The sequence below is a fragment of the Diaporthe amygdali genome, assembly GCF_026229845.1.
Source record: "Diaporthe amygdali strain CAA958 chromosome Unknown NODE_2_length_3802984_cov_64_841326, whole genome shotgun sequence".
In the NCBI taxonomy this organism is placed as follows: Eukaryota; Fungi; Ascomycota; class Sordariomycetes; order Diaporthales; family Diaporthaceae; genus Diaporthe; species Diaporthe amygdali.
Window position 1 is genome coordinate 2,690,087 of NW_026517022.1, and position 18,675 is coordinate 2,708,761.

Sequence of the window (18,675 nt, forward strand, 5' to 3'; positions counted from 1 at the left end):
GAGGGCCCGCTGGGCTAGGTGCCAGGAGGCTTGGAGGTGTGGACGGGTTGCGTGGAGGTTGAGGCTGTGCAGTGCGTGGTCGCCGTTGAGGATCATCACCACCAATAGTAGAAGCAGCAGCAACCGCGACAATGGCGAGGGCAGCGCGGTGCTCGGGAAAACCCTGAGAAGGCTATAATAGGAACAGGGCCCCAATCAATCCAAACCCATCCCATCTGGTCTGGTCTGGTCTGGTCCTCAGCACACATTAGACTACAGTAAGTGCAACTGATCCCCGCACATCTTGTTTCCGAGTGCTTGGTGTCCCCTGGCAAAGTCTTTTTTGACCGATCTGAACACAAACACTGGCCGCCCTAATCCGTTCCTGCAGCTGTCAAAACACTGGCCTCAAACGGTCGGCCGTCGTTGAAACTACTGCCGTCTTGCTCGCAAACAGGAGTCGGCCACCATCCAGATCTTGGTGGGCCGATTGACAATAGTCTAGCCTGTTTTTGGTAGCTGGGAGCCGAGTGGAGACACTTGCCACTGGCGAGTGAGAGACAGAGAGAGTAAGAGACCTCGGGAGAGAGGAAACAGAGACAGACAGACAGACAGACACACAGACAGATAGACCCTTGGGTTGGGGCAACTGCCAGCACACAGCACAGCACACACAGCACACAGCACAACACAGCACAGCCGCGCCTGGACAGCGTGGGCAGGTGGATTCCCCTCCAAAGAGCTGGAGGACCCTTGGTCTAGGTACCCAAATCAGACCCCATGCACCCCAGGCTAAGACACTGACGCGACTTCGCGGATCCCAGGCTGCCTTCGCATGTTGCCATCGTCTAACCCCCCAGTCCACCTATCTACCTGTGTATTATCGTGCACCACCCCCCCTTTAATCATTACGACTGCAACTGCAACTGCAACTGCGCCGCTTCGCTTCGCCGTCTTGATCCTTTCTGTTTTCTTCTTTGTTGAGATACCCCCCTCCCTCTTTGAACGACATTCCCAACACCTACTTATCCCACATCACCCTGAGCCGCCGTCCATCCATCTTGAGGGGCAGCCTGCTTCACTCGGAATCTTGGCAACACCCCGACTCGCCCACCACCTTATCGCGACGTCTACCTCACACACCGACCTCCTACCCACGACGTCATACTCCCCCCCCCCCCTTTTCGCTGCTGTGATCCCATCGCACACGGCCTTCGCCCGCCCGCCCACCATGAAGTCCATGAAGGGCCTGAGCAGTAAGATGCTCGGCAGCATCAAGAAGAGGACCGACTCCTCCGGCGACACCGCGAGCGCCACCAGCGATTCCGCCGTGGACCTACAGGGCGACTCGCCCGAGGCCGTTGGAGCCAGGAGTGTGGTATGACAACCAATCCGGGCGGCCGAGAGCTGTCAGGTTGCAGGAATTATGTGCTGACGATGTGGTCACAGAAAGCTTTCTGCGAGTCGGGCGGCCCGGATAATGCGGTACGTTGCATGTGATAGAGGCGGACTCGTAGCACTTGGACCAGGCACATCGAGCCCCGGGAGTGCTGCATGTAACGATTTATGGATACCTGCTACTCCTATGTTGGGCGCGCAATCTTTAATAGGCGGCGCGCACGCCGGCGTAGCCATGCACCGTGATGGTCTGGAGAGACAGGCGCAACACCTCCGCAGCGGCCCTGACGCCCGGCTGCGTGTTGTTGTTATCGTCTCTGGAGCTACTGCATTCCTGCTCAAAACCACGTCTGACGGAGAGGTGCTGATCGGATCGAATCTAGGGCGACGAGGTCACCTTCCTGCCATCCATCGTCGAATCCGCCGAATCCTCGCCAACAGCAGCAGCCGAGTGTGCGCGGACAATACGCAAGTACCTTAAGAAGGAATACTGGTCGAAACCCTCCTACCAGTACAATGCGCTCATGCTTACGAGGATCCTCTCCGACAACCCGGGACCGACCTTCACACGAAATTTGGATGGCAAGTTTCTCGACGTGGTTAAGGACCTGCTGCGGAACGGGCGCGATCTTTCTGTACGCCAAATGCTCATGGAGACGCTGGATTCATTCGAGCATCAGAAGGGCTGGGATGAGGGCCTCGGACCCATTATCGAGTTGTGGAAGAAGGAGAAGGAAAAGGCCTACAAAGCTTACGGAGTACGGCCTAGCATCCCTGCATCTACAAAGGAAGTGAGTCGCTAATGTTTTCCAGGGACATCCGCCGCAACCACCGCATCCACAGCAATTCGCCGCACCCCCTACAGATCCGCACTCGCAGAACTATTTCGCCAGGAGCCACAACAACAAGCGTCTGCCCAGCCCGGTCGAGCTGGCAAATCGTCTGGAGGAGGCGCGGACGTCGGCAAACCTGCTGTCGCAGCTGGTAGCCAACACGCCGTCAACCGAGGTTCTCGACAACGACTTGATCAAGGAGTTCGCCGATAGGTGTCTCAGCGCGTCCAGGAGCATACAGGGCTACATGACCGCGGATAACCCCGGCCCGGACAACGAGACCATGGAGAGCCTGATTGATGTGAACGAGGAGCTACAACAGGCGCTGAACAACGAGAAGCGTGCGAGGCTGAGCGCCAGGAAGGAACTCGGCGTCGGCGATCGTTCTGAGAATGTGAGCCCCGCGCCGGAAGTAAATGGCTCGAGCCGCCCTCCTATACCCCAGCCATCCGGGTCATACTCTGCTGGAGGGGCGTTCCCCAGCAACGGAGCATACTCGGGCGACTCGGCGCCACCATTACCAAGAAAACCACTCAACAATGGCAAAGGAAAGGGAAGGCAAGAGCCTGACCCAGCAGACTACGTGCCGCCACCACCAGGGCCGCCACCTGGCCATTCAGTAGCCGGCCCGTCCCGGTCTGCAAATGCGACACCAGCGGATGAAGGCCAAGATCCATTCCGCGACCCGGAGCCAGCAGGAAGAGGCAAGACGACGGCAGGGCTCTCGTCCACGTCAGGGTCAGGAGCGCCGTTCCTGGAGGAGCCGCGGCTGGCCGACGAGCCGTTCCACCCGGGCTTCGGCGAGCCGACGCGGAGCTACCTGGGCCGCCAGGACAGCGCCGCGAACAAGCTCACCATGCACGGCGCCGGGTATGGGTCGTCCTATCAGGACGAAGACAAGGAGGTCGTGAGCGGGGGCTACGGAGGGTCCTCGTACTCGTCCGGCGGCGGCGCGGCGGCAGGCGGGTCCTCGTCGTCCGCTACGAGGCCGCGCAATGTGTCGGACCTGAGCGATGACATCTATAATGCGCCGTCCTCGGGTACACGCGGCGGCTCGTCGTCCGAGGGGAAGAGGCCTGTGTACCGGTATTGAGTGCGTCTGGCTACATAAACATGTTGGATTGGGGACGTGGTTTGGAAGTACTTACCTACCTGTCCACCTACATACCTACCTTCCTACACCAGGTAGAGAAAGCAGCAGGGTTTTGTTTATGATTTTGAGGTGAGCTGAAGATATCATGAGGGGTGTGCACATGGGGGTGGACGAACAAACAGTAGTTGTTATCATCAGGCATCAGAGAAATACCATTCAGAGATGTGAAGAGCATGTGTGCTCGCTACCTCCTTGCAGCCTTGTCCCTCGTTGGTCCCTGAAACCGTGCCCTGCCCGTGGTCTCTGTCTTGACTGTTAGAATTGCATAGATAATACTCTATCACATAGCCCCGGGAAGTGAGGCCATAGAGTTTCAGTAAGTTGAACATGACGCGAGTGTTTCTTCTTCTCCTCTTCGCCGAAGACCCGGTCCTTCTTCCAAATGAAGCCCGAGCCATCACAATCCATCCATCACATCCACCAGCAAGACCGGCATATGAAACCCCGAGTCGTGTCGAGCGCGGATAGGGTAACTATGCTGCTGCTGCTGCTACTGTCGCTGCGGTGCTGTTCCTGCGCGTTGACGTGTACATACCAACATGTATCAGAAATAGCTGCTATCCCATCTTTTTGCTTTTTCCCAAGCCCGCCACAAACGACTGCCCGCTGTCCATGTGGCCACTGTGGCTTGAGTCTCGAACAGTGCCGACTTCACCCCGACCTGGTCGCAAGCCAGGTCCGGATGGGAGATCTCCCGCTCAGGCAAGAGACAATGATCTGCGTGCGTGCGTATGTGTGCGTGTGTGTGTGAATAACTCCGACGCAGCCAAGGCCCCGGGGGTGCGCGGGAGGAGGCAGAAGCGGACGAAGGCAGAAGCAAAAATATATATGCATATCTTTCGCCCGGCCTGGAACTTTTTCTTCTCCCTCTATTTTTTTCCTTTTTCTACATCTTTGTACGCTCCCTTCCTTCTCGGACAGGCCGTGGAACTATCCGTTCGACGGGCGGGTTGGGTGATCTGCCTGCCTATCCTCCGATGCACGTGTCTCGTGGGCCTGCCTACCTCGTGTCGGGCCTTGTGCGACACACAAAAGAAAAAAAGGAAAAGGGAAAAGAAAAAGCAAAAGACGTGTAGTGTATTTATGGAAGGTTTCCTCGATATCTCCCGCACATCACTCCCACCCAACGACCGCCCATATAGGTGTGAGATGCGACTGGTTGCGAGGACTGCATTGTGCGTGCTGCCGAAGAGGCCGCCATGCATATGTGCAGAGCAGTGGAGTGGAGGGAGAAAGAAAATAACGAGGCAAGAGATTTCTTCAGAGATTTCTTCTTGCCTTCCCATTCTCACATCCCTCCCGCCTTGAGGACGGGTGATGTGATACGATGTGCCTCAGCGCCGCCGATGGCTTGGGACAGGTGCATGGCATCGTCTATCGAGGACACGCCTTCCATCTCGCTCACTCGCTCGAGTGGCTGGGGGTGAAGCGTCTCCAGCGTCTCAAGATATCCACATAGTGGGGACCGGCATGCACTCCTTCGGCCCTGAGGCGGTGCTGTCTCTCTTGTCCGGGGAGACGTGTTCACGCCCAATGGAGAACGGGGCTCTTTTTGTCTCCCGATGATGCGGGCACGAGGCTATCTCCGCGGATCGTGTCGTGCTTGTTGGCGAAGGGAGTGGATGGGAGGGTCGATAGGCGCCAGCCTCCACCTCTCCTCCCTCTCTACCTACTCACCGCGATATGCACGACGTGGCGCGCCACCGACGAAGGAGGAGTACACATCCCCGCAAGCAAGACCTTTCTCAAGCGAGGGACGTACGGATGCGGCAAGAAACGTACTGACATATCGGGGGCCATTTCTGCTCCCGCGGTGAGAGAGAGAGCCTCCTCCCTCCTCCTCTTCTCCACCACATCTTGTCGCAAGCTACATCCGAATCAAGTAAGCCTGTCGCCGGCGGCGGCGTCAAGTTCCAGTCCACTTCTTTCCGGGTGGGTCTGCCGGCCGTGCCGCGCCCTTTGTTTGCACCTTGAACATGCGTTCGTCCCATCTCCCACGAGGACGATCGGAATTATAACAGTGGTCGTGGGGCACGCGCCCCCGGGTTTGGTCCTTTTGTTGAGCCAGCCCCTGGCCCCTCGAACCCGAGCCCGAGCCACCCGCTATCAAAGATCTCGGAATGCAAGTTCGTGAATCTAGTCCATGATCCGGGGTTTTGGAATCACAGAAGGCGTCCGCAGCGTGGCGCCGCCCGCTGAGCCCCCTGTGTCTTGAGGGGGTTGGATACGGGCGAGTGTGTGGCTGCACACTGAAGTCATCGATTTGTGTTCACACCGCACAAAATCCGGCCACGAGAGAGCATGGCTTGCACACGAGCGAATTCCAGGGCGCAGGGAAGGTGAGAAGATACACCGCATTCTTCCTCTATCACCCTTCCATCCTGCTGGTCCCTCGGTCACCCACTTGGGCGCTTCCTTCATTCCTTCGGCAGCAGCTACTGAGTGCCTCATGCTCCAAACCCAGAACCCACAAAGATTCGCGAGAGATATGAGGTGCTGGGAAATATGGCTCTCCGCTGGCCAGGCAAGTGTGAGGAGTGACCAAACTTTAATCATGGTTCCGGCGGGGTGGGCGGAGGCTACGGGGGGAACTTGAGTCGCTTCCCGGGGCGGATGCGTCTTTTGGGGTTGTGATGACCATGTTCCACACGTGTGTGTGGACATGATTTTCAGTCTTGGGGGGGTCCCTGAGACGGAGTGATCTCGGAATTGGAAAACTCTGTTTTTGTTGACTCCTCCCTGTGGCAGCTGTACGTGTGTATGTAGACTTGTCCATACATAGAGTACATCACGTACGATATGCTCTATAAGCGTGCGTGACCATCTGACTTGCATGCAAGTCAAGAAGGTTCCGCTCCCCGCGACAGGGATGCGAGGACTGAGACCAGAAAAAGACTTTCTTGGCCCCCGAGGGTATCATGTAGCAGTACTCCCAAGTGTGTACTTTCTGTAATCAAAAGCAGGCTAGACTGTTGGGCCAAAAAGCTATTTCGCGGTGAGGGAGTGCAACCTCGCAACCTCGATCCAGGGCTCCACCCAGATCTGCCCTGCGACTCCACACCAGGCGCTGTCTTTTTTTTGTTCCACACGCTCTTTCTGTGGGGCCCGCCGAGCCGCTGCCGGGGTAAACACCAGGTAGACTAGTGTAGATCCATCTTTGTAAGTACTGACAATGACCATACGGCCCACGCGGCAGCCCACGCCCGAGCACACCACTCCGAGAGGCGCCTAGTGCCTACATCTTGAGAGATGTAGTAGTAGACGCGACTGGCCAGCAAACAGCAAAGAGAGGGAGGGAGGGAGGGCTGATCGACAACGCATCCGACACGAACGCTGTGAATCGTCTCATGTCTGTGCCCGGCTCGTCCAGCCCTGCAGCCCTGCAGGAGCTCGGGTGACCTCTGCCGGGGCAGGCTGGCTGGCTGGATGGCTGTTCTTGGAAGAGCTTGCGGCAACACCTGCGAAACTACGGATCATCATGGCTTTGTTTGGGGCGGGAAATGGCGCTCACGTAGCAGTAAATGGTGTCCTGGGCCTGCACACCTTCTCAGGCTTTGGGAGGAGAGGTATGCAGAGTGCCCTGGGCCTACGTTTAGTCCTGTTTCTCCTTTCTTCTCACATGTCCAACGTTGCGCATGCAAATCTTCAGCAGACTTTTCCCGCAGTCAATCAATCGCTGGCTGACGCTATCTTCGTCCCGTGTGCGGTCGCATCGGGAAAACCTGTGATCGACGCCCCAGATGTCACCCCAGATGCAGTCAATTAATACCGCGGCAGTCTGGCAGTTTGATATAGAGTGGGCTACCACCGTATCACAGACGAGATGAACGGGCGGCCGAAAGGGGTGTGGCAAGCCCAAGTCAGTCAGTCAGTCAGTCAGTCAGTAAATCACCCAGCAAGCCCAGCCCCATGTCCTGTCCTGCGGCTTAAGGCAGAGCCGACGGATGCTTGCATGCTGCTGCATGCTGCATACTGCGTGCGCAAATAAAAAGTAAAGTTGCAAAGTGGCCCGGTTCCCAATCTGGCCACCTGGGCCTCCCTGGCCCCTGCTCTCGGCTAGTAGCGCGCCCTGGTGTTGGGTATGCGTACGTATACAGCAGGCAGTGGAATGGACCGAACGAAGGCTCAATGGCTGCGTTGGGTTTGACGCCGAGCTCTGCATGCTGGTTTTGGCAATTCGCTCGCAGGTGGCAAGTGTCATGACCATCCGCCATCTGGCTGTCTATTGTATGAGTAGTAGCAGTAGTAGCAGCAATAGTAGCATCAGCAGAGTAAAAGCATTGCCCCGGTGGATACGACAACATCGTCTGATGTTTTGGGCTACTCGGTGACAGGTCTGGGGGTGCGTGTCTTCCGGTCTTCCGAAGGTGTTGGCGATGGTTGTGGCGGTGCTGGTAGTGTCCGGCGCGGCCACGGGACGGAAACATCGTACCATACCTGGAGCGTTACTATACCAGGGATTGATATGACCTGATGGTGTCGTCCCGTGGTTGACTGCGATGACGCGAGCCCCCTGGGGACGGCGATGGCCTGCATTGATGGTACAGAGGCCGGTACCGTGCAAGACGGCGACCTGGTTCGGTCCCGTAGTCAATATGCCATGACCGGCCAGGCCGGGTGGGTGGTCCATGATTACACAAGGGCTGGCTATTCAGGCTGGTGAAGCAACGGATAAATGTGGGTGTACTATGTGTGTGTGCATACGTGTGCATGCAGGGCTGCATATCGGGGAAGCATGCCATCATGATGCTACTGCTGGCTGTGGTGTTCGCACGGAGATGTGCAGAGGCTTGACAGGCTTCCCGGATGAAACACTTGCCGTATGGACAGCACAGCACAGCACAAATCATGATTGCTTCTTATCCTGATGCTGAGAGGAAGTCGTTGACGTGACGGACGCATGTTGATTAACTATGTGTTTTAAAAGTCCCTACTGGCAAGGCAGGCAAGCAGGCTGGTAGGCAGGCAGGGAAGAAGTTTGGTTGTCATATATCACAAATGCTATACGTGCCTCGGTCCGCATGTTTCTATCGGTTGGCTTGTTGGGTTAATGCTCTCTCGGGGAATGTATCCTGTATTTTGTACTGTGGAACAGCAAAGCCACCGAGTTGCGGCCAAGCAAATGAATGATTGGCGTCAGGATACCCCTCTTGACTCGATGTTGCGACAGGTCCTGTCTGTGGCCTTGCAATAGAAACTGCAGATCCATTGCCTATAGCATGTCGTGTCGTGTCGTATCGTGTCGTGATGTGACTTGTCGAGTGGTTCGTTCAAATAGGGCGAAGATGGCGAGCATGCTGGGGATGAGCAAAGTGCATATATCCGCATACAAAGCATGTTACATGCTACTGTACTGTACCTAAGGTATTTAGTGGATGCAGCTGTCGGGTTGCCGTTGAGCCCTCTCAAAATGGTGTGGGTGTTGGTGTGGGCTGCATGGGGGCTAGGTACTTCTGCTTATAAGTACTGTGGTCGGTTACATACTGTACATGCAGTGTTTTGTTCGGATCCACACGGCAATCTGCAGGACAGGGCCCAGCCCCCCCACAACCTTCCAGAGCCCATTAGGAGCATGTCCGCCTGGGCGGCCTCGTCGCAGGACCCCTGATTGGATAACCGTTACCACTGCAGCGGAAACACATGTGCCAGCGTCGCCCTCCTGCGGCGTGGCCACCTGGATAGGGTGGTATCCGCCCCCCCAAACAGGCCAAGCGCACAGGGTGGGGGGGCCCCAGTTGCAGGAGGGTGGAGCGGGAGCCAAAACGCCTCTTCCTTCTTTGGGCGGACCTTGCGAAACGTCCACTTTGGCAACGTTCAGACGCCATCAGAACCTCTCCCACTCGCGTTGCACATCCATCATCAGTCAGCATCCATCAGCAGCCAGCAGCCAGCATCAGCCAGAAGCCACTCGACCATTGAGTGATACGATACGCACTACACACACACACACACACTATACACACCGACAGACACACAGACAGTCAGAGACAGCCAGCCAGACAACAGAAAATGACATGACATGGCATTACGTGACATGGATCAACTCGTGTCTCTGCTGCTGCTGCTGCAACTTGCAGCGACAGTCACAGCAGCAGCAGATGCGAGGGTCCGCAGAGATCGACATGGCGAGACTGGATGAGTCGTTCGAATGGGATGAAAACCCTCCTTCCTGCATTTGGGGGGTGCAAGGGCAGTCAGTCGATTCAACCCACCCAGGCCACCACATTGCGTGACATGGCATGCTGTGGCAGCACAGCATGCAACAATCTCCTCCCCCAGAGGGCCAAGACCAAGGAGCAAGGGCGCGCGGGTTGCGAGCACTCGCAGAATCCCTCTCGTCTCGACCACCGACAATCAGACGGCGTATAAGCTTCTATCCTGGCTCTAACTCGACGCTGCCAGAGCGGAACAAGCATTGGCCGGCTCATCTGATGTTTGCCTGCCTCCTCCATCCGTCCTGCTCTGCGATTGGGTCGTTATCCGCTCCAGACCAATCCGCCCCGTGCCTTCTCTGCCCGGCCCCACGGCTGCTTTGGCGGCGTGTTTCTCCTGTGAAGCTGCGCGCTGCTTCACCTCATCTCATCTTTCCTGGCCTCTGCCTTGCCTTGCTTTACCTTGTGCCCACACACACACACACACACACGAGAGGCCTGCCCAACCTTGGACATGACAGGCCAGGAAAGGACAGGACTGGACAGGACTGGACAGAGCAGGATAGAATTGAACGAAACAGGACTGCACGCGGAACTGGCCACCCTATCCTCCTGGCCATGACCTGAAGCTGACGCTGCCGCCGTTTTCTCAAACAGCCGCTTTTCTTTCTCCTCTACGAATCGCTTCCCTTCCCGTTGAATATTCCCGCTCTAGCTCCCAAACCCTCGCTTCTAGCTTCTTGTTCTTCACTTCGCTACACGGCGGGCCTCTTGGTCCACCAGCCAGAATCCGTGCGTGCCACGTTTCTCCATTCCAAGACGGGCTGGTACTGTAGCATCTAGGCTCTTATAGCCTTACCGCCTCTTTTGCTCCCGTCTCGTCTCCCTCTGATCATCATCATCATCATCATCATTATCGTCAATCCACTCGCTCGTGCTTTGTTGGTTCCCCCTCCTCGCCGAATTCTCCCCCCTGTGGTTGAGAGCCACCTCGCCTGCGCCGACGCCCGCATATCCACCGGCGCGGCAAAACAGCCCGGCTGTGTCTCTCTCCCCTTGGATCCGCCTCGATACTGTGCGCATTTACCCAGGTCTCACGCGCCAGGTCGCAGATACGCAGTACATGGTGTGTCGATCTCATTAGCCTGCAAGCTGAGCCAGCAATCCTGCCGGCTTCTTGGTATCCGCAGGAGTACAACGCAGGCAGTCGGTGCCAGGACCCATCAAAAGGACCCCAGCTTCATCATCCTTCATTCGGGCCTCGCTGTCCCCCCTCTCGGTTGTCTTTCAGGACGTGCCACGCTACTTGCAGATTAGCACTGCAGCTTCCGCCGCAACCGGTGGTTCGTCTTCGACTATCAGAGGTCTTTGATGTCACCTCCGCTCACATTTCCCAATCGCCCCATATTCGTTACTTTCTCCAAAAGGAGGATAGCCTCCCTTGTCTACTTCGACCCTCAACATCCAACCTGGGGCAAGATCTGAGCTCCCCCTGCAGTTCATTCTGCTGCTACCCATCGGGATACCCACATAACCAATTCATCCTCATCTGGGTCACCCACCCCTGTTCGTATCAATTGTTGGATCCCATGGAAACATCTTCTAGAATTAAAATTTACCGTCCCGCCTGCTTCGTGTGAGATCTTCTCCGCGAAGCTCTCCTACTCATGTCCATGCCTTCTATTCTCTTACCCTTCCCCAGAGACCTGGCTGAATGTGCTCGCCAGCGGAGGAAGCGAATGGCCTCATATGCCCATGGCCCAGGCCAGACATATCACCGCTCCCAGCAGCAACAGCATCATCAGCCTAGTTGGTCTCTTAACGACCTGAGTACTGAGCTCTTGGCCTTGATATTCGAGCAGGTTTGTGGCAGTTTCTCTCGGACAGCCTTTTGGCTTCCCAGCAAAGCCTCCGAGCAGTAGTTCCCTAGGCCTATACTGACTCACGTGTGGCAGCTCCGAGATATCGATACTCAATATGTCTCTACCGCTCGGCTTCTCTGTCAACGTTTCAACCAAATAGCAATCCCCATCACCTACAAGACACTGGTCTTGACAGAGAAAATAGTCGCCCAGGATGCAGGGCAGCTATTCCCTCAAGCTCTCGAGTATATTAGTGCTCACACACACCATGTGATTGCCAGAAGCGACCTGGACCCAGCTGGGATCAGGAGGATCCTGGAGAGAATACGGAAACTTTCTTCCGTAAGGTAAGTGCTTCTTTGCGACCAGTTGGGAACCTTCTACCATTGTCTCGTACATGCTGACCATGCTGCCAACACAGATGGCGATATGTGGACAGAGAAGTCCGCTCAGGACGGTTCTGGCTGCCATCTGACATACTAAACGCAGAGCAGACTCGTTACAACCGCACTAGGCTATATGTCGAGGAGCTACCGCTGCGAGACTTTGAGGGCGAGATGCGCAACACCTATCTTCGTGCCATACCCATCGAGCTTCTCGTGTCGTTGAAGATGGCCCATCCCGCGCCGCCTTTGGTCACTCGGTTGAACTCTCTTAAGAATCTCCTCCTCTCCGCTCGCCGGCTGGAGATACTGCACTTCGAGGATCGGGGCCAGGGCACACAGTTCGACTTTGCGCCCCACGAGCGTCTCCCAGCCCTGCGCGAGCTCACCCTTCGCTCCTACGACTGGAGGCACAGCGCTGAGGAGGTGGCGCGGCACTGGGACTTCTCGCGGATCACCTCGCTGGAGCTCATCTCGATGCCCGTGTTCAACTTCCTCAACTCGGTCAACTTCTACGAGCTCGCGAATCTCCAGACCCTCCACTGCGAGGACTTCAGTGCGCACCTTCCAGACCGGCGCATCGAGGCCACGAGGCGGCTCCATTTGCTTGTCAAGTCGTACATTCGTGCCTTGTCGACCTTGCAGATTACGGTGCACACATACCACTTCCCAGTGGACGCTCTGCTGTCACACGCTCACTCGCTGACGACGCTGCGACTGCGCGACCACACGGGCTTCGGCGAGGAGGACCGGCGGTGCCCGACCATGTACCACGAGGACCTGTGGCTACTGGCGCAGCACATGCGCCAGGTGCAGATCCTGGAGCTGGACATGGACGTGGTGCACACGGACCCGCCGCAGTTCCTGCGGGCGGCGTGCGCTTTTCCATCGCTGCACACGCTGACGCTGCACGTGCAGACGGTCCTGCACCCCTTCGAGGTCGTGCACCCGGGCATGGACCGCGACCGCGACGCCGCCATGCGCACGCTGCAATTCCTCGTGCGCCACAAGGCGGGGCCCGTCCCCTGGCGCTCCATCACCATCAACGTCGGCGGCTGGAAGAAGGTCATGGTCCGCCGCCTCAGCGAGCCCTGGCGCCGCCAGAACGAGCGCGGCGTCTTTGCCGAGCGGTGCTTCGTCCTCGAGCGCAGCCCTGCCACCGGCGAGATGAGCGTCCGCGAGGAGGTCGCCGTCGAAGCGAGCCGGCAGGCCACGCCTGAAGAGGAGGATGAGGAAGAGGAAGACATGGACGAGGACGAGGACGAGGACGAGGAGATGTCCGACGACAACGATAATTAAAAGAGGAAAGAAGAGACCCAACTACTAACTAAGGTTTCCAAGGGGGAAATTGCATAGCTCGCGAGCACGACAGATTCATACAAAAAGAGGAGACCTTAAGCATATTGCAGCCATTTTCACATTCGGCATATTGCGGGCCTGATGGGCAGGCAGACAAACAGTGAGCGAGTGAATAGGAGAAGCATTTCGCGGCGTGCGTGCACATATTACACACACAACGCAGACACACACATTAAGCAAGGGCGTTATTAGCGGGGGTTTATTCCATTCATCGGGTCATGATCGACTGGTTGGTTTGGCATATGGTAGCATATGGTACCAGATAGAATGATCGAACATTGGCACGTCTACCTACATATGGTATTTCACACTACCTGCTCTTTTTGCTTGCAGAGCTGTGCCTGCTCAATTACTCCTGAACGTGTGACATGTTGCCTGTGCGTGATCACCTCGCGTCTCCTCTCTTTGTGCTTGATGCTCAGGCCATCTCGAGATGACCAGGACAGCGAGCCACGCGTGTTTCTGTGTCTTGCAGTCACCCAGCAGCTTGTCTGAACCGAAAACAGCAAGAAAGGCTAAGCTTCTGGGCCCCTAGCATGTAGTCTGCACTGGACAACACATGTAGATGTACATTGAATACTGTCTATCGTCCTGAACAAATCACGCGCGGGCAAAAAGGGACGGTTCTCCACGAAGGAAGATACAGCCGTACCTGGAGAACGTCTTGACGGCAAGTCTTTGCCTAGACACGCGCCTGGGATGGAGATGGAAAATTCTCAAGAGCGCCGGTGATCCGTCTTCACTACAAAAGCCCCTGGAGAGTCCAAGGAGCTCTACTAGCTGGGGCGCCGACCTGGACGTTCCACGGGGCAGTATTTAGCCTTCCAGAGCGGCCAATGAGCCCAAGACCATTAGGCTGAGCAGGTCCAGGGAATTCAGTGGAGGGGAGAACATAGAATAGGGCATGTGCCTGAGGTGGTGATTCAACCTCCCAAAGGTCGTACGTAACGAGTGTCTGTATTGTTCTGCTCTGACCGCGAACGAACTCGTCCCCACGAATCGTTTGATGCACATCAGGGAGAGGGCTAGCTGCTCACGATCCGGCCATTCCGAATCAGTCGACAATGATGGGGATAAATGACAACATAATCCATATGCGTGTTGATGCATGTTCTACCACAACCTGTCACTCACCCAGCGCCGTCTCGGCCATCCCGTCCCTGGCTTGCCAGCTCTGCAGGCCCAGCATATCATTCCTCAGACGTATCCTCGGAGAAAGGACCAGCCCAGCCCACTTGGTACAGGTTACTTCTTCATGGCTGGCAACTCGATAGGAGGTACCCGGAGTCGAGGGATTCCGCACGCCCACAAGCTTGAGCGGTCCTAATGATGTGCATGGGAAGGTATAAGGGAACTAAATCTACTTCACAGGGGGCAGTCTTCAATTGTCCTCATGAAAGTGTAGACACACGTCGCCAAACACTTCTGCCCATCTCGTTTAACCCGTAGTTGCCAACTTTTGATCATTGCAGGCTCTTGGTTTCTTCCTGCCCTAGATACTGAACCAATGCCACCAAGATGGGGAAAGGATGTGGGATTGCGGCGTTCGCAAAGCCTCCTGGCAAACCCATTTCTGACGCCCGACCGACCTTTGCATACTAGGCCGCAACAGAAAATATCCCCGTCTCGGAACTACAGCTTCAATTCGTGCAGGACATGTCTCACAGGCGGGACACCAAGCGTGCGTTTCCCCTCTTCCAACCCTCCGTGCCGGGCCTGGCGAAACCTGAAGCCAAGTCTGCGCCCCCTCCTCGTATAGATCGTGATGGGGCCTGCAGGACGAGTGTCGTGCGGTGCGCGATCCATTCTACGGCCGTCTAGTCCGAGACAAAACTCAACGCCCAGTGCTCTACCCCCCCAATCGGCACTAATCGTTCTAGTAGGTATGTTCATCGAACCACTCAGGGCACCGTCTGTCTATGCAGCTATTCACGTGGCTGGGCAAGCAGGTCCAAGAGAGGAGGATGCGGATCCGCAAGCGGCATGTTTCTGCGTGTCTTGCCAATGTGCTGTAATGTCTCGGTAGATAATCACAGAAAGCGAGCCTGGACAGATGGACAAAGGAAGAGAGACAGGGAGAGAGAGGGGGAAAGGAGGCGGGATGGGCCTTGAAGTATTCTTTTTGAGATAAAAGATTCATCGCCAAGATGATACGGAGCTTCGCGACTGGCAGCAGGAAAGTTCCAATGGCACAGCTGTACGGTTTGCTAGAACCGTACATTGTGAGACGAAGGTAATAAATAAACCAACAAGTCGTCGGATGAGAAACAAGCATAGCTCAAGTCAGGGTCACACCTGGACTTCTACAAAAGCATCGCGCAGGCATACAGACATGCCCCGAGAATGCCCGGCCACGAGCCTTCATCGGCGTTTGTGTTTTGTTTTTCTTTCCTCATTTTCGAGACCATACCTGGTCAGGAAATCACTGTCAAACATGGCATGAACTCGAAGTACTTGCCCATCCTGATCCCAAGGTTTTGTAGTTCACGTCCCATCCATCCACCCAGACATGAAGAATCTTGGTGGCGATCGAGGCCGTCATGGTTAGAAAAACAATAGACGGACCAGAGCCCAATACACGAAATCAGCCTCACCAATAAAACCTGTAAAGTAAATCGGCCTGCAAGGTATCCGCACAGCACCAGCAGGATTTCCGCGAGGCGATAGATCCTCCTCGGCTCAGAACCGTGCTCTCAATGCTCAGCTCACGAAACACACAATTCCGGAAGCCATGTCACAAAGTCATCTCGCCTTGACCAGAGTATATCAAGAATAGAAGGGGAAAAGAAAAAAAAAGAATCCCAATCTCCTTTCGGTATGCACCCAAGTATCCCAACTTCCCAAACTTCTCTGTGCCTCCATGTCCAGCGGTATAACCGCGCGCAGACGTGCACAAATTACCCGCGATAAGCGCAGCGTGGAATGAACAAGCCACACGCCCTAAAACTCACCCCAAATCTCTCGATCAATTCAATTGTCCTGCCGTTATTATCGACTTTACCGCTATCTCATCCCCTCAGGCCTTAAGTGTGCAGCCCCTCGCGACGCTCGTCCTGCGTTGTTCTCGCCCTCGTTCCGTATTGGACGCAGCGTACAACATGCATGCACGTACTCAGTGCCAACCGCCCCGTCGGCGTTAACAGCACAGGTACCTACATATAGACTGATCAGCAAGGGGGTGGGTAATGGGCCGCCCCGAGGGTCCCCAAGACACTGTGCGGGCCTTTCAGACAGCAAGTAGCAAGGGTGCCCCACACCCGAGGTGCTTGCATCATCGGGCCGGTGCGAATCAATCACGCGAGACGAAAGAGAAAAAAAAAAACTCCCAATAGCGAGCAGGGGCCTAAGGGAGGGGACGAGGGCAAGGCCCGCCCGCCCACGTGAAGGCCGGGCAGATCTACCGCACAGTCCCAGCTCACATGTGGCAGCAAGACCGGCCTGAACTGTACAGTACGCGATGCATCGTCTCGACGGGCCCCTCGGTCAACGCCTCGGTCGAGGTCGAGATCCGAAGCGACGTACACAGAGAGGGGTGAAATTTCTTTTCTGACTCGTCACCCCGATCCATCCTCCCAGCCCCCACCAGTCCACCTGATTTCAATGTGGCTCCTTTGTTTCCTCGTCCTCCTCCTCCCACTCAATGCCCCCCTTATCCCGAGACACGCGACGATACGGCTTGCCCGGCACCCTCGACCTTGCGGGACCCAGGCAAGCGGGACGGGAAGGAGGGGGCAGAGGTGTGGGATGTGGGAAGGGAAGGGCTTGTCTCGAAGCTGTTATGTGTCCTGCGTTGAATGTGAGCCAGTGGATGGGGACGGATACGCGGGATCTCCCATGAGGGTCGGCATGGGGGTCGTGGTGGCATGGTTCAGCAGCTGGCACCACCCCTGCTCCGCGACGAACCGCCCAACTTGCTTTTTCTTGCTTCTGTGCGCGTGGTGCTGTTGCTTCTCGAATTTCCCACTGTCCCGCGCGCTGCGTGCCGTTCCGCTGAACCAGTCACGGCAAATTGTCGTCATTTAAACTTCGCACTCGCTTCTCCGCACAGGCCAAAAGGGTCACTTAGTTGACAGCTCCAGCCTGGCTTCGAAGTGGCTTTTGGAACCCTGTTTCTGGGTCCCAGGGTCCCAGCAGATTCAGCCGGTGTGCAGAAACCCGAGTTATGTGTGGTACTGTGCCAGACCGCTGCAGGGAGGCCGAGTCAGGAGCTAGCACAGTGAGGCTTCTGAGACGCTGCGAAGGAGAGGCTGCCTCCAATGAAAGGTATAGTTGCCCCCAGATATCAGCTTCACAGTCACAATACAAGCAGAACCAAAAGAAGATGTACACCCTTGGTCCAGTACCAGGTAGACAATGCTCGCCGACCAGAGTGGGTCGCGCTTTGCACAGCATGAACGTAGCTCCTGATCAAGCAGCTCGATCCCCCGAAATTCTCAGCTCTGCCCTGGTGAGGCAATTTGATGCCCCAGGATGGCAGTCGCTTGCGGCGCTGATTGGCCTCGAAATGTTTCATGGCGCTGCGCGGTGGATTGCCAAAGTGCAGGGGAAAAAAGGTGTGTGTGGTCAGCTGAGCTCTCCAACTCGGCAGATTTCAGCAACGGTAAAGAGACTATTTGGTCCCACAAAAACTAGGTTTGAGACTCAACAACTTGAATGAGACTCAACAACTCGCTTGAGTCCCTCTTGCACGTGTTGGCATCATTTCTTTCCCACAATGGGGTACGAAACCGTGTCACGCGACGGCATATGGGCTCATCGCTCGAGGAGCACCGCCTCGGACGAAGTTGAAGGCAGAGCCGCAGAGGCGGGTAAAAAAAAAAATTTAAAAAAAGAATAGGAGATTCCGAGTCCTGGTTGTCGTGAACGAGAAGAAAGAGGTCTATAGTCCGAGTCCCGAGCCCCGAGTCTCTTTCCAGAGTCTTTGCAAGTAGCGAGAGTCAGAGCGGTGTAGCGAAATGCTCTTTGCAACCCAAGGTGCCGAAGTCTCCACCCGGTCGCATAGACGAGACCCGAACAAATTCGGACTATGCTGTTGCCATGTTAGACTTATAGTCTGTCCCAGAAGCTCGTGGAGCTGTCTTTGAGTCTTTCCAATTGCTTTAAGTCATGATCAGATAGCGTGCTATCCTCAGTCACTCGGTAACCTGGACGCAGTACCAAGGTTGTTTGTCCATTGATTCCAGTGACGGCGGTCCAAACTTGTAATAACAAGTGGGCCGCCAGTCTCACTCAGGTCCAGCTTTGTAGATTCCAAGAGAGCACCAAGGTTTATAGTTCTTGCTCTTGAGCCGCAGACTGGCTGACGTCGTTTGGTTCGTCTCAGTGTGAAGAATGTCCAGGCTCCTGGACCGCACGTTCTCCTGCCAGGATTACAATGGATCTCCAGATGTCATCTTTCCATATAAACTTCTTAGAGTCGTCGTAAGCATGGTAGTCGATCTTGCCGTGTAGCATTCGGTTACCGTATCATTGCCTTTCGCTTCAGCTTCGCATGATATTCTCGCAAACAATGGATCGGTCGATCGGGTTTTAGAAGGTACCTGCAGCATGTGGTTC

General features: G+C 55.9%; 3 protein-coding genes across 3 annotated transcripts; 2 read left to right on the forward strand and 1 right to left on the reverse strand.

Moving 5' to 3' along the window:
• Positions 1 to 1,210: 1,210 nt before the first annotated feature.
• Positions 1,211 to 3,303, forward strand: J7T55_012169 (gat domain-containing protein; the record flags this gene model as incomplete). The annotated part of the gene is made up of 4 exons (XM_053137028.1): positions 1,211 to 1,357; positions 1,429 to 1,464; positions 1,761 to 2,168; positions 2,221 to 3,303. The coding sequence occupies 4 exons, from the start codon at positions 1,211 to 1,213 to the stop codon at positions 3,301 to 3,303; spliced, it is 1,674 nt and encodes a 557-aa protein (XP_052999970.1).
• A 1,348-nt stretch (positions 3,304 to 4,651) lies between these two features.
• J7T55_012170 (uncharacterized protein) lies at positions 4,652 to 5,163 on the reverse strand (the record flags this gene model as incomplete). The annotated part of the gene is made up of 2 exons (XM_053137029.1): positions 4,652 to 4,942; positions 5,041 to 5,163. The coding sequence occupies 2 exons, from the start codon at positions 5,161 to 5,163 to the stop codon at positions 4,652 to 4,654; spliced, it is 414 nt and encodes a 137-aa protein (XP_052999971.1).
• A 6,019-nt stretch (positions 5,164 to 11,182) lies between these two features.
• J7T55_012171 (F-box domain-containing protein) lies at positions 11,183 to 13,059 on the forward strand (the record flags this gene model as incomplete). Its single annotated transcript, XM_053137030.1, has 3 exons — positions 11,183 to 11,377; positions 11,471 to 11,724; positions 11,799 to 13,059. 3 exons carry the CDS (start codon positions 11,183 to 11,185, stop codon positions 13,057 to 13,059), a joined length of 1,710 nt encoding a protein of 569 aa, XP_052999972.1.
• Positions 13,060 to 18,675: the final 5,616 nt, after the last annotated feature.